Source organism: Penaeus vannamei, chromosome 11 (assembly GCF_042767895.1).
Source record: "Penaeus vannamei isolate JL-2024 chromosome 11, ASM4276789v1, whole genome shotgun sequence".
Classification (NCBI taxonomy): Eukaryota; Metazoa; Arthropoda; class Malacostraca; order Decapoda; family Penaeidae; genus Penaeus; species Penaeus vannamei.
Genome location: NC_091559.1, coordinates 24,939,043 through 24,955,386, shown reverse-complemented (window position 1 = coordinate 24,955,386; position 16,344 = coordinate 24,939,043). Strand labels below are relative to the sequence as shown.

Sequence of the window (16,344 nt, the reverse complement as noted above, 5' to 3'; positions counted from 1 at the left end):
GATCCACGATCCTCTGAATCCACGATCCACGATCCTCTGAATCCATGATCCACGATCCTCTGAATCCACGATCTACGATCCTCTGAACCCACGATCCACGATCCTCTGAACCCAGTCACAATGCCCAGTGGTTGGTTGCAGCTTATATATGTACATTTATGTGTGTGTTTATGTATTGCCATTATTGTTATTATTATTATTATTATTATCATTATTATTGTTATTGTTGTATGATTCGTTTTATAATAAAGTCATCAAAAACATTTGGTTTTCATATGCCATGTCTTTTTTTATTTATTTTACGTCTTTATTATGCCATGTCTAAGCTGCAACATATGAATGACAAAACTAAATTCACGTAGAATATATGATATAGGCCTACAAACAATCGCTGATAATCATCGCCTGCAAAACATGTCCAATATGCAAATCGTTCAACGTGCCGCCATCGGAAACTACTCAAGTATCTGCTCATTTACTACCATTTTCTATTATCTATGTCCCTGCCTACCATGCTCTAATTCCCCCCGCCCCCCTTGCTCTCAGCTCCTTCCAGGTGACGTCAAAGCTGCGCAGAACTCCGAAGTGACGAGACCTGTACTTATATAGACCTTGGTTGAGGGTGTGAGGCAGGGTCAAGATTGGCCTCCCTTTTATCCGGCCAGAGGGGGCGCTAGGGGCGCAAACAGGCGTGGGTGAAGCGAGGGGCAGTGAGCGTGGGGCACGCACATGGCGCCCCTGCCACACCACGAGGTCTAGATGTGGACATACGTGGGAAATAGAGAGAGAGAGAGAGAGAGAGAGAGAGAGATAGGCAGATAGATAGATAGATAGATATAGATATAGATATAGATATGGATGGATAGATAGATATATATGGATATATAAATACACACACACACACACACTATATATATATATTGTGTGTGTAGATTTGAGTTCATATGCGACTCAGAGTCTGAAAGTAGTAAAATATCTTAAATAAGAAGCAGCAGTATTTTAATAACTGGCGAGATAATAAGGTAGTGAAAACTGTATAATATGCTCATATATAGATCCTCGGATGGATGCAAATACAAACGTCACAGAAAGCACACACTCATCACTTATTTGCGTCCAGCCCGGGAGAATTGACATCAAGATTGAAGAAGAGACTAGACATGTAGGAAATACAGTTAGGATAGTACTTTGGAAGGATAATGATACAGGTACGTTGATAGGGAGATGACTGCACTGTAGGGATCTGGTACTGAAGGCTGAGATGCCACAAGTTCATAGGTGTGTGGTCAAGGGGGGTGCCTCCTCGAGAATACGTGGCACCTCCTGCATCCCAGCGAGTAAGGTGCTTGTGCTGCATGAACTTAATAATAGTATTGGAACATCCACCTAAAGCAGGGTTCCGAGCGTTAAAAATCACCCATATATACTGTGAATATTGGTGCTCTGCCTTCTATGGACCATAACAATCTTTCTGGGGCAGAATAGACACTGCAGAGACGAATCGCTCCTTCTGCCAACTTAACCTCGAGGAGTTGAAAAGTTGTATAGTCATCATCAGATGTACGGAGTAGTCGGTGGTGAACAGAGGAATGAGCCCATTTCTAACATGTGAGTGGGTGCTGCAGTTCCAAGAGCATGTCCAACAAAAGCCTCTTGTATAAAGTGAGGTAATGTTGGCTGGAGACGTTACACCATACGCATTCCAAGAGAGAACATGAAAATCTGTTACTAGAGAACATTACTCTAATTCTTGCATGAGCCAGGTGATGGGAGGCATGGGTAAGTTATTGCTTCGGAGCGAGCCACGAAAAATAGGTCCCACTGTGGGAGTGGTGAATGTTTCTCGGTAAGAGATGTAACAGAAGTGATGACCTGTTGGGCTTCTATGAGGAACTTGAATGTTGTGTTGTTAGTTGCCAGTTTAGTAGAAAGATCAGTAAGTGAGGCTGCTAGATTATCAAAGCGCGTCTCAATGGCGTCAAAACGGGCCTTAGTGGAGTTGAGGAGTGCTGCAAGGGAGTCACGCAGCGAGTAAAGGGAGTCAACAGCTTTTTGAAGTGCAGACACCTGTGTGGGAGCTGGACCGGAATCTGTAGGGCAGGGCGGTGCAGGAGTGGGCAGTGATGCATGTGTAGGCATATGTGAGGCTGTAGAGTTAGGATTGTGGGGGATGTGATTAATATGGCATTTTCAGTTTAGTTGGAAACTTCGTTAAGTCACGTTTTAAAATAATGTTCCCAGGGTGATGCCTGGGAGGAAATTTGGTTCTTTTATTCCTGTGAAATAGCATATAATGGGTCTAGTCTACCTTGCTCATTTAGCCAAATCCACTTTCTGATACTGATTAATTCATTATTTGCTACATTTATTAATTTTTGTATAGACCTGCTTGAAGAAAATGAGTATGTATCGTCTGCATATATAGAGGAGATTACTATATCATTGACATATATTTGAAAAAGAACAGGGCCCAGAACCGAACCCTTGGGAACACCGTGGCCAGTATGATTTTGATAAGATATGTGCTTCTCAAAAAAATTAATTAATTAATAAAATGCCTCCGGTTTGTTAAATATAAAGCAATCCAATCACATAATTTACCATGGATACCATGGATGCCAGGTTTTTCTTGGATATTTAGCATATCCAAGAAAAACCTGACCATTATTTTAACATTATAGAAAAGTCTTCCATGAATTAAATTCGTTTTCTTTGAAATGTTGTCGCCTCAAGGAAAATGTAATCTTCAACCAGGCACTTTACTAACTGGGTTGATAAAGGCAGCAGTTATAAATGAGTTCTTGATCTCATGACGGAAAAGTACTGTATTTTGAAATATAAATGTAACAAAGGTATTTAAAAAAAAAACAATAAATAAATAAATGGATAAATAAAATCAAGGGAAAAGCAAGATAGGGGTGTTCATAAATAAGGATGTCAAGTAAAATAACGTTAAAAAGAGCGAGACAGCGAAGGATGCAAAATGGGAAGTCACGATGAGGGAGTTGCCGCTAGATAGAAGATGTATCACTTTACTCCAATTTTCTTTCGCTGTTAAACGACAGGGTTACCGACATGACTGCAAATAATACGTATCCGACGCGATCGCCAGGATTTCGGTGTTGTAATATAATAATCTCCAAAATCTAATTAAAGTGCTGACGCTGTAATGGGTAATAAATAATAATAAATAATCCGAAGTGTGTGTGTGTGTGTTTGTGTGTCTGAGTGTGTTTGTGTGTGTATGTGTGTGTAGGCATATATATACATATATACATATTCATATATATATATATATATATATATATATATATATACATATATATATATGTTTATATATATATGAATAATGATATACATATATGTATATATACATATATATACATATATATACATAATTACACGTCAGAACAAAAGCATCGGCAATCTGGCATCCTCTTCCATTGAGAACACGAGGGAAGAGTCCTTACTTTTTTCTCTTCTTTTCTTGTATTTAAAACCGTAGAGCTGATTAATTTCTCGCATCTTGTAAGGTTCTTTGGGAAGCCTAGGAATAGCTTTTCTAATTACTATTTCTATTTCGCACCATAAATCACTTGCTCTACAGGGGATGTCGACTATGTAAGCAGGAGAGAGAGAGAATAATAATCGTTTATTCCATTTCTCACAATGGTTATTGTTTGCAATGAGTCGATGCTTGCTGATGAATTACGAAAGAATGTGTATAATCATAAGTCTTTGCGTTTCGCACCCACATTCGAACAGCTGAACAAGAAAATACGTTTTCTTGTTTGATCTCAAGCAACTACTAGCTAGTGATTCCAAGGAGGGTGAATAGCCTAAATCTAAGAACCGACTCCCAATACTTAAGTTGTATATATCCGAGTTCTTAAAAAAAATTTCTTTTAAATAAAATGGTAATTTCTCGCTTTCTACTTTTGTTTGCCATATGTGCAATTTATAGTTTCCTTCTATTTGTCAGCGTCATGTAATTCAGTGTATGCGTAGGTGTAGATGAAATTATCACATGAAACCTTTACATCAAAATCAACATTTTGATACACTATTTATAAATCATAATTTCCCTGTTTCAAAAGCTTGTTTGCTCACCCCGAACTAGAGTAGTTTACAGCAAAAAGAAATCGTACATTTTATATTTTTTTATGCCAATGAATATCTTAAAAATCCAAACCCGGTAAAGATATTTGGGTTGATATTGTTTAGGGAACGGCTAATAAAAGGCCTTCCCAACAGCTAATAGATCATGCTAAGAGAGAATGGGAAGTGTTGCGGAGCAAATCGAGGCGTTACAGAAACAACACCACCTCCGTGTCGGTAACTAGACATAACTATGAGTAACGACGCATTGTTCTTGTTATAACTAATTTTTACTTTTTTTCCTGCTTTCTTTCTATAAAGCTATGTTTTTATTATCACAATTTAATGCAGAGCAAAAAATTTATGGTTGTATCCCTAATTGCCGTATTAGGCTTTGTTATAATCGTCTGAGAGGCATTAACTGCTGCTCGGCCTGTAGTTTTTTCACTGTTCTTACCAACTTCGATCGAATGACAGCATAACCTTCCACCAGCAGATCATAGTTATATAGAAATTCCATTAATTACTAATTTCTAAAATGGCAGACAGATGCATAGGATTTAAGCTCCTACCAGGAAGATTATTTCTTCTTTTAGAAAACTTATGCCAACATGAGGTCACTTAGGTTTACAAGATAGAGCATCCCCACTTATAGAACAATTAATTTTTTTTCATGACCACGCTATAGTTGTACTCATTTTAATTACAACACTAGTAGGTTATATAATGTCAACCCTTTTCTTTAACACCTTCACAAATCGTTTCTTACTAGAAGGACAAACTATTGAAATTGTATGAACTGTTTTACCTGCTTTGATTCTTATCTCCATTGCCCTTCCTTCATTACGACTATTATATTTATTAGATGAAGTAAATAACCCTAGCGTAACATTAAAAACCATCGGGCATCAATGATACTGAAGATATGAATATTCAGACTTCCTCCAAGTTGAGTTTGATTTTTATATAGTTCCTTCCAATGAATTACCTGAGAATGGATTCCGACTTCTAGATGTAGATAATCGAACTGTGCTACCAATAAACACTCAGATCCGAGTTTTGATTAGTGCTGCTGATGTAATTCATTCATGAACAGTGCCAGCACTTGGTGTTAAGGCAGATGCCATTCCAGGACGACTTAATCAGGTAAGTTTCTTGATAAACCGGCCAGGATTATTTTATGGTCAATGTTCAGAAATCTGTGGTGCGAACCATAGATTCATGCCTATTGTGATCGAGAGAGTATCAGTAAATTCCTTCTTAAACTGAATTTCTTCTTCCAGAGAAGCCTCATCGGATGACTGAAAGTAAGTGTAGGTCTTTTAAACCTATAATAGTAGTTAACGACTACTTCCGATGATTAAAAGATTAGTTAATTAAACATAACATAAGCCTGTCATGCTTAAGTAATCAATATCATTGATATCTTTTGATCCCTCAAATAGCTCCCTTATTATGACTAAACCTATTTCTTATATTTTCAGCCACATTTATTGTATTTATTATCTTAAATTATTTCATTAAAGTGCCTACAAAAATTGAAAAATCGCCTTCTCCACTACAAAAAGTAGAAATAAATTGAAAATGATAACAAATCTATTCTCAGTCTTTGATCCTACATCAAGAGTTCTTGTACTCCCTCTTAACTGAATATCTACCTTCCTTGGAATGATATTCTTACCTATACTTTATTGGGCAATACCATCGCGATGATCCCTATTATGAACTTTGATTACAAGAACTCTTCACAAAGAATTTAAAACTTTATTAGGCTCATCTCATTTTGGAACTACACTCATATTTGTTAGTCTTTTTAGCCTTATTGTTTTTAATAACTTTTTAGGTCTCCTTCCATACGTTTTTACAAGCACAAGACATCTTGCTATAACATCTTGTTCCGCAAGGAACTCCCGGAGCTCTTATACCTTTTATAGTGTTAATTGAAACCATTAGAAATGTAATCCGACCTGGTACCTTAGCAGTGCGATTAGCAGCTAATATAATTGCAGGACACCTATTACTTACTCTTTTAGGAAGAACTGGTCCTTCCTTATCAGCTACATTGATTTCTATACTTATTATTGGACAGATCCTATTATTAATTCTTGAAGCTGCTGTAGCAGTTATTCAGTCATATGTATTTGCAGTATTAAGAACCCTTTATGCTAGTGAAGTGACATAATATTTAAACTAATGACATCATCTCACGGACATCACGCCTTCCACTTAGTAGACATAAGACCATGACCTCTTACGGGCTCAATTAGAGCTATGATATTAACTACAGGATTAGTTAAATGATTTCACCAATTCAATCCTGACCTATTAATTTTAGGAGTTACTGCTACTACTCTCACTAGAATCCAATGGTGACGGGATATTACACGAGAAGGAACTTATCAAGGTCTTCATACAAATTCATTAAGTAAAAAGCGAACTATTACACTCAGTTTCGGCCTGATTTTTGGTGTTAACTCACCTTTACTTGCTTGGTTAAAGCCAAAATAGAGGCTTATCACTGTTAATGATAGAAGTGGAGTCCGATCCTCCTAACCAAGGGGACAGGTGGATCAAGAAGAAGCTGCTAACTTCTCCCTTAAGCGGTTAAACTCCGTTTATGTCCCTGTTATTATAGTGTAATAAACACATTACATTTTCATTGTAAAGCTAAAGGTAAACAATCCTTTTAAAAACAATGCATTATAAGTAGAACATACCTACAAATTAAACTAATTTCCTTTGCAGCTTCAACTCTCTGATAAGTCTCTCCTCTCCCTAAAAAATTCTTACTTGCTCCGTATGTAGATAAGAAAGGCATAAATCATATAGAACCAGAAAATACAACTCTATTATAATGTTTTAAAGAGTTCAAATTATAATTAACAGCATTTAAATTTAACAGATAACCCAGAACTCCTCCAATCACTCTTACAATTAAAGCCAATATTTTAAAAACAGGACTTATACAAATTATATAAGGACATGGAAAAATCAATCAAGCTAATGTAGCTCCTCCAAATACGGCTCCAACTCTTAGTCCCATTATAGGATTAGTTATAATCTTACCTTCATCTCTAATAGAATACAGGTTACCCAAATTAAAATCCCCAGATAAACTATAATAAACTAGACGTATCGTATAACACACCGTTAAACCAGTCGCTAAAGCATATAATAAAAAAGAAACTAAATTAATCGGAGATATAAAGGCAACTTCCAAAATTATATCTTTAGAATAAAAACCAGCCAAAAAAGGAGTTCCACATAGGGCTAAATTAGCTAAATTTATGCATATTCCCGTCAACGGTATATGATATACTAGTCCCCCTATTATCCGAATATCTTGATAATCTTTTACACTATGAATCCCCGGCACACATAAATAAAAGAGCTTTAAACAATGCATGAGCCAATAAATGGAAAAAGGCGAGGTCAGCATAACCTAACGAAAGAATTCTTATTATCACTCCTAATTGACTTAAAGTAGATAAAGCAATGATTTTTTTTAAATCATATTCAAAGTTTGCCCCTAAACCGGCTATAAATATAGTTAATCTAGATAAGAGTAATAACACCGTTTGACTTAACCGCCCTTCTAAAGCCGGACTAAACCGAATTAATAAGTAAACTCCAGCAGTTACTAGAGTAGATGAATGAACCAATGCAGAAACCGGAGTGGGTGCAGCTATAGCTGCAGGTAATCAAGCGGAAAAAGGAATCTGGGCTCTTTTAGTTATAGCCGCCAACACTACTAACCCGCAAAGCAGTCCGCCAGATCCAATAATAGGTATATTTTCAACGTAAAATAAGAAGTTCCATCCTCCACAACTGAAAAATAAAGAAATAGCTAGCAAGATAGCCACATCTCCTACCCGATTTGAAAGAGCTGTTAATATTCCAGCATTGGCCGATTTCTCATTCTGGTAATAAATAACTAATGCATAAGATACTAGCCCCAGACCATCTCACCCTAACAGAATTCTAATCAAATTTGGACTAATGATTAAAAAGCCCATAGATATGACAAAAGCCAATACCAAATATATAAATCGATTTATATTTCTATCGCCATGTATATACTCTCCTCTATAATATAATACCATAGAAGAAATAAATATTACAAATCCTAAAAACATGAAAGATATTCAGTCTAAGATGAAAGTCATTACAATAGAACTAGAGTTTAATCTTAACAGTTCTCATTCAATAAATCAAGCTTGGCCTCTTTTTAGACACAATAAAGAAAGAACTAAACAACTCAAAGAACCTCTAAGTAGAAATAATATTCTTGATAAATATATAGAAACTATTCATAACACGGTCTAAAATGAATAATATTCATATCTACGGTACCACAAACCGACGTTTTATTTAAACTATTTAAACTTATAAGATAAATATAACAGTTCTTCCCTTCAAGATCAAAACATTTAAAGGGAGTCAATGTAATATCAAGATTAGGTATTCTCGAACCTTGCCAGAACAACACGAAAATAAAGCTCTATAGTATTTACCATGTTGTCTCAGGGAAAATATATATAAAGTATAAGCAGCTCTGAAAAAAGATAACAATGAAATGGACAACATACTTACCTTTCTTCAAGATACAACACTAATAATCAGGCTAATTTCACCTAAAAGGTTTAAAGTTGGAGGTGCGGCTATATTACCTGCTCTTAACAAAAACCATCATAATGCTATTCTTGGTATAAAATTCATTAAGCCTTTTCTAATCAATAAGCTTCGACTTCCAATTCGTTCATAAACCATATTAGCCAAGCAGAATAATCCTGAAGAACACAGCCCATGTCCAATTATCACCACAACTGCTCCATTTACTCCTCATCATCCAAATACTACTAATCCAGATAATACTAACCCTATATGAGCTACAGAAGAGTAAGCAATTAAAGCTTTCATATCCACTTGTCGTAAACATATCAAACTTACAACTACTCCTCCTACTAATCTAATTCTTACCCACAATCAAGATAAATTCTTATTAGCTTCTCCGAATAAAGGCAATACCCGGATCAGACCATAACCTCCTAATTTAAGTAAAACCCCAGCCAGAATCATTGATCCTGCAACATGCGCTTTTGGTAATCACAGATGTACTAAAAATATAGGTAACTTTACAATAAAAGCAAATACTGTTACTACATATCAGATACAGGAAATAAATCCAGCTCCTCTTACATTTTCGACTAACCCTAAAGTTAATCTTCCTCTTATATTATATAATCTAATCAGCGATACCAACAAGGGTAATGAGGCAAATAAAGTATAAAATAGTATATAAACCCCAGCCTGTAGACGCTCAGGTTGGTAACCCCACCCCAGAATCAGGATTAATGTAGGAATTAAAGAGCTTTCAAATCTAATATAGAACAGTAGATAATCATTAACCGAAAATGTTATAATTAAAAAAAATAACAGAAAGATGTTAACTAACAGAAATAAAGAGGGATAATTATTTTCTTTTAGCACTTTTTGTCTTGAACAAACTACAAGGGCAGTGATCCAAAATCTTAACAAAATTAAGATATAACCTAATGAGTCAATATTAAAACACCATCCCGCTATATAATTACTAAAATCATGGTGACAATATAATATCAAAATAAAGGTCAAGATAAATAAAGAACTCTGAACCGCTCATCACGAATTAACTAAGGGTATCAATATAATACAAGCCAGCATAAATTTTAACATTGTAATACTCTAAATCTTCTAAAACAATCATTACCGTGTGTACGTACTACCGACACCAATAACGCTAATCCCAAAGCTCCTTCACAAGCAGCTAAAGTTAAAAAAACAACACTAACAGAAAAAGGAATAATAAAGTATTCAATAAATGTTTACGTTTAGAAACAAATACTCATAAACCGCAAATGACTCTCACTACAGGCACAATATAATAAAAATTAAGAATTAACATTAGTTTTAATAGTTTAAATAAAACATCGGTCTTGTAAACCGGAATTGAAGTATTAAGCCTTCTTAAAGCATCAGAGAAAAGAGTTACCTCTTATCACTAATCCCCAAAACTAGTATTTTTAATTAAACTATTCTCTGTATTTCGCTTATTATTATCCTTTCTCCTATAATTATTATTTCTTCTATTATTTTCACTTGCCTCTTGCACCCTCTAGCAATGGGGATTATACTACTATTTCAGACCATTATAATTTGTGTTACTGCCGGACTATCTATAGATTCATTTTGGTTCTCTTATATTTTATTCCTCATTTTTTGGGGAGCTATACTAGTTCTTTTTATCTATGTTGCTTCTTTAGCATCTAATGAGTCCTTTAGTTTCTCGGGGTCTCTCTTTTTAACCTCTTTTTTTATTACTTTTATAGGATTTATAATAATCTTTGTAGACCCTCTTCTTCTAAACACTCCTATATCAATCCAGCAATCTTCATTAACAAATAACCACTTATCATCTACTCAATTTTTATTAAGTTCTATTTATAATTATACTACTATAAACCTTACTTTATTTATTGTTCTTTATTTATTATTAACTTTAATTGTAGTTGTAAAAATTACAAACACTTTTTTCGGTCCTTTACGTTTATCATCATAACAAATGACAATACCAATTCGTAAATCCCATCCATTGTTTAAAATCCTAAATGGGGCCATCGTAGATTTGCCAGCTCCTGCCAATATTTCAACTCTCTGAAATTTTGGATCTCTTCTAGGTTTATGTTTAGTAATTCAGATTGTTACAGGTCTTTTTCTAGCTATGCACTATACAGCTCATGTAGATTTAGCTTTCTCAAGTGTTGCTCATATTTGCCGTGACGTTAATTACGGGTGGCTCTTACGTACTCTTCACGCTAATGGAGCTTCTTTCTTTTTCATTTGTTTATATATACATACAGGGCGTGGTATTTACTATGGATCCTTCCTATATTTACATGCCTGATCTGTGGGAGTTGTTATTCTTTTGTTAGTTATAGCAACAGCTTTCTTAGGTTATGTTTTACCTTGAGGAACACAGGACAAATATCTTTTTGAGGAGCAACTGTTATTACAAACTTATTCTCTGCTATCCCTTACATCGGAACTGATCTAGTTCAATGAATTTGAGGAGGGTTCGCCGTAGACAACGCTACACTAACCCGCTTCTTCACTTTTCATTTCCTATTCCCATTTATTGTAGCTGCCGCTACTATCATTCATATTCTTTTTATTCACCAAACAGGTTCTAATAACCCTCTTGGGATTGTAAGAAATGTAGATAAAGTACCTTTCCACCCTTACTTTACATTTAAAGATATTACTGGATTTATCGTTATATTAGCCGCTTTAATTTTATTAACCTTGCTTAACCCTTATCTTTTAGGAGATCCTGATAATTTTATCCCTGCCAATCCATTAGTTACTCCGGCACACATTCAACCAGAATGATATTTCTTATTTGCCTACGCTATTCTCCGTTCTATTCCTAACAAGTTAGGAGGAGTCATCGCTCTTGTTATATCAATTCTTATCTTACTTGTTCTACCATTTACTCATGCTGCCAAGTTCCGAAGCCTAACATTTTACCCATTGAATCAAGTTATATTCTGATCTTTAGTTAGAATTGTTTTCCTTCTTACTTGAATTGGAGCACGACCAGTAGAAGATCCTTATGTCCTTACTGGACAAATTCTTACTGTTCTTTACTTCTCTTACTATGTCATTAACCCTCTAACTCTTATTTGATGAGATAAAATGCTAGATTAAGTTGTTTGGCTGATAGGAAAGCACGTGTTTTGAAAGCTCGCTATAGAGGTTCGAATCCTCTAATAACTTTATTTCTTAAAAGAGTACATTTATAATATAAAAACGAAACAGATAGACTTTACCCCTATAAAAAAATCAAATAATTTAATGCTACCGGTAACGTAACGAAAACGAGGCAACGTCCCCCGGACTCATACAAAAGCAAACGCTACTATTACAAGCTTTACATAATAAAGAGGTCTCAGCAGATTCCCCCCTAGAAAAATTAAAGAAAATAACATTCTTATAAATAGGATTCTTGCATACTCTGCTATAAAAATCAAGGCAAATCCCCCTCTTCTGTATTCCGTATTAAACCCTGACACTAGCTCAGACTCTCCTTCTGCAAAATCAAAAGGAGTCCGATTGGTCTCTGCTAAACAAGAAGCAAATCAAATTAAGGCCAACGGAAAAGTAAACCATAATAGTCACACGTCTCGCTGATATAAACTAAATAATCTTAAATCAAACCCCCCTACTAAAAAAATGAATGACAGTAAAATCAAAGCTAATCTTACCTCATAAGAATATTTAGAATTTGAAGCTCACCCTGCTCTTATAGTTGTGTATACTCCTAGACTTGTACAACATAGAAAAAACAAAGTTCTCATACTAAAATTTATTAGCCCCAGTTCATACGGCATAACTAGCCATACAATTAAAGACACAAAAAGGCTAAAAACAGGAGATAAGTAATAAGGGAGAAAATTTGATATAACCGGTAGAGTCTGTTCTTTAGTGAACAACTTAACAGCATCAGCAAATGGTTGTAGCAACCCTATAAATCCCACCTTGTTAGGACCTTTACGGATTTGAATATAACCCAAAATTTTACGCTCTAGTAATGTAACAAACACAACTCCTACTAAAACACAAATAATCAACAGTAAGTAATTAATAACTATAATTAATGTTATCACAGTATTACCTGTGGGATTAACACCCACATTATTGGATCCTAAGTCCAATGCATAATTCTGCCAAAGCAACAGACCGATTACACTTATACATACAAAGCAAGAATTATTCCAATTACCTAATCCTTTCGTACTAATTAAGAGATAGAAACCGACCTGGCTCACGCCGGTCTGAACTCAAATCATGTAAGGATTTAAAGGTCGAACAGACCCTCCTTTATAACTGACCTAAAAGTGAAAGAACAAGCTAGGATAAAACTTTCCATAACATGTTATTAAAGTTAATTTTATAATCTATATTTACTTTTATTTATGTAATATTTTTTGTAATATTTATATTAAAAATAATATCATTTTAAAATAAAACTAACTTACACTTAGAATTCAATCTTCCTCTTTTTTCCCCTTTTTTTGTATAAAATATTTATATACTGGTACTGAAAGTGCTGTAAAGAGTAACATAGAATGGTCTTGTGGCATTCTCTTCTAACATCAACGGCTCCTGTTGCTGACTAGGCTGTTGGCGCTGGCATGGCTTACAGGCACGAACGGTGTTTGCAATATCTGCATTAATGCTTGGCAAAATGACAATCTGTTGTGCACGACGCTTTGCAGCCTCCACGCCACAGTAGCTGTCCAGCAGCAAGGATGCGACGACGGAAAGCAGCAAGGAAAACCTTCAAGGCCCACACAGCGCCGGGTCACCCTCGTTGTACAACTCATTACGTATTTTCCAGAACGGACGCAGGACATTTGATAATGATGTTGAATAGTTAATTTAAAGGTTCTCATTACTAAAGAAATTAACTGTTTGGTACCATCGCTGAATCCTCGGTCACAACCGGCCGTACTTCCACGCTACGGCAAAAAACGCTAAGGAACTCACGGGCAACGCAGGTTTTTCTTGCGGAATTTTGAGCTCGCAGACTGTCCGTAAGCACGTACTATGGTTTTGACTATGCACATAAACCTCTACGACTTCCAGAGAAGAGGCAAGGACGCACGTCGCCCTTGCTCCTGACGCAAGGAGCAAGCGAGGAATACGCAGGTCAGACGTGCGTTTTTCTTTTTATTTATTTATTTTTGTCTTTTATTTATTTATTCATTTATTTTTCGTGGAAATAAAACCGCACGTCGCCGCAAGGTGGACGCAAATCGAGTGTGAAATAAGACGGGCGCAACGCAGCGTACAAAATTAACCGGACGTCCGAACACAGCTGGGGTATAGCCTCTCCCTCACTCATAAAAGGAAGCACATACCTCTCCCTCACACATGAAAAGAAACACATGTAGCTCCCTCACTCATGAAGGAACACATGTCTCTCCCTCACACGCACACACACACACACACACACACACACACACACACACACACACACACACACACACACACACACACACACACACACACACACACACACACACACACACACACGCACACGCACACGCACACACACACACACACACACACACACTATATATATATATATATATATATATATATATATATATATATATATATATATATATATATATATATATATATATATATATATATATATGTCTGTCTGTCTCTCCCTCTATCTATCTATTCATCTATTTATCAATCTCTGCACATGCAAACATATACACACACACCCATATCTGTATATGTAATTCATATTACTCTCATTAATAGTCGAGGGAAATTCTGTGTATTATATAACTGCACTAATAATGACGAGCAAGCGAAAGAAATTAACTGTTTGGTACCATCGCTGAATCCTCGGTCACAACCGGCCGTACTTCCACGCTACGGCAAAAAACGCCAAGGAACTCACGGGCAACGCAGGTTTTTCTTGCGGAATTTTGAGCTCGCAGACTGTCCGTAAGCACGTACTATGGTTTTGACTATGCACATAAACCTCTACGACTCATGAAAAGAAACACATGTAGCTCCCTCACTCATGAAGGAACACATGCAAACAAACATACACACACCCATATCTGTATATGTAATTCATATTACTCTCATTAATAGTCGAGGGAAATTTTGTGTATTATATAACTGCACTAATAATGACGAGCAAGCGAAAGATTGAAACACCTTTTTGCAATATGAACTATTAAACTTTTTTCTCATTTCTTAGCTTCGAGCTTCTCAGTAAAACTTCTCTTGTTAATTAACGACGGTATAAGTAGCTTAAAGTTTTTCCACGGCATAATGGACCGAGGGCTTTTATAGAGATCTGATAAATATAACATCTTAGATAAATTTATTTGATGCATTCTTCTTATAATAAGAATGACCAGCTACTTAATTCAGTACTCATACACCCACACACACATACACACACTGTCATTGGTTTGTGTTGCGAATCCCCACGTTGTTGGTCCAAGGTAACGCACGTCTGGTCGCAGTCTTTATTGGAGATGGTCGCGCGGTCGAAGGTTGAAGATGTACAGTAAGTGTCGCGCTGGCCAGAGATAGGGCCGGCAGGGGCCTGGAGTGGTGGCCCCCAAGTGGAAGCAGCGTCCGAGCGGGACCGTGATTTGCGATAGAACGTTTTTATAGGTCAAGAAGGTCAGAGGTCGCGAGCAAAGGGGGCGCTACTCCTACGGTTGTGAAATCTTGGGTTGATATTTTTTAGATTTTCATTTTGGCATTTTTTCTGTAATTCAACTGTCATGGGACAGAGGAACATGCTTAGAGACAGTCCGCAAGCACACACTTGAACTGAAATTAGAAAAAGATGAAACTTTACAAGGGATAAGCATTGTGCGTACTTATAAGGAAGGAAAAGTGGTCGCAATACGCAATGGCAGTTTTGAACACAAACTCCCTTGGGAAGGAGGGAATGCAACAATGGAAAGGTCAACAGTGTGCTGTGCAAATAGTGCATACAGCATATATCTCCTTTTATTAAAATTGTCTATCACGTACACCAACAGCAAATCGAGGCAAAGCGACAGTGAAAAGGAGGCGATGCAATCATCGTATTCGCTCGGGAACGAATATGCTTGCTTGCTTGCTCCCGAAAACATCCGGTATAATAAACAAAATGCAAGGCTAGAATACACGAATGGCGTAAGTCGATAAGCCACCGAAATTGTGCATGTTATTCTTGTGCAAATACCGTAATTGATTCAGGGAGAAATGATGTGCGGAAGTGGCTACGCGAGTGTGTAGGTGAGTGATAAATAGACGAGTTGAGTGAGCGAGTAAATGAGTGGAATTTATGAAATGTGTCAGAGTACAGAGCACGAATAAGAAATAATATAATATTAATGAATCGACAAACTGAGAGAAGGAGTAAATAAAAATTAGAATGGCCTGCAAGTTGAAATAAATAAACGAAGGGGAGCAGGAGAGGGGCGCTAGGGGGGTGGGCGGTGCTGAGGGAAGGGGGAGAGCGATGGTTATGATCGAGGATCGGGGGAAAATGGTAGCATGCAAGGAACATAAATCCCGATCTGGCTGCACAAAAGCACATTCATAATCATTCATGTTGCAATTATGTAACTATAATTCCATCTATGTAAAATCACAAAAAATGGTAATCTT

The 16,344-nt window shown here is 36.3% G+C and overlaps 1 protein-coding gene and 2 pseudogenes across 2 annotated transcripts in view; 1 reads left to right on the top strand and 2 right to left on the bottom strand.

Annotated features, from left to right (window-relative positions):
* Positions 1 to 6,282, top strand: part of LOC138863179 (ATP synthase subunit a-like) — a 14,669-nt pseudogene extending 8,387 nt beyond the window's left edge. The window contains exon 2 of the transcript XR_011398824.1: positions 5,544 to 6,282. The product of XR_011398824.1 is annotated as an ATP synthase subunit a-like (transcript). The remainder of the gene's footprint in view (positions 1 to 5,543) is intronic.
* The window catches only part of LOC138863175 (NADH-ubiquinone oxidoreductase chain 5-like), a 21,004-nt gene extending 11,082 nt beyond the window's left edge, over positions 1 to 9,922 (bottom strand). The window contains 2 exon segments of the mRNA XM_070127120.1: positions 6,889 to 7,466; positions 7,468 to 9,922. Of these exon segments, the coding sequence (XP_069983221.1) occupies positions 7,094 to 7,466; positions 7,468 to 8,234 (1,140 nt within the window). The 5' untranslated portion in view covers positions 8,235 to 9,922 and the 3' untranslated portion in view covers positions 6,889 to 7,093.
* A 2,093-nt stretch (positions 9,923 to 12,015) lies between these two features.
* On the bottom strand, positions 12,016 to 13,766 carry LOC138859122 (NADH-ubiquinone oxidoreductase chain 1-like; annotated as a pseudogene).
* Between the last annotated feature and the right edge of the window lie 2,578 nt (positions 13,767 to 16,344).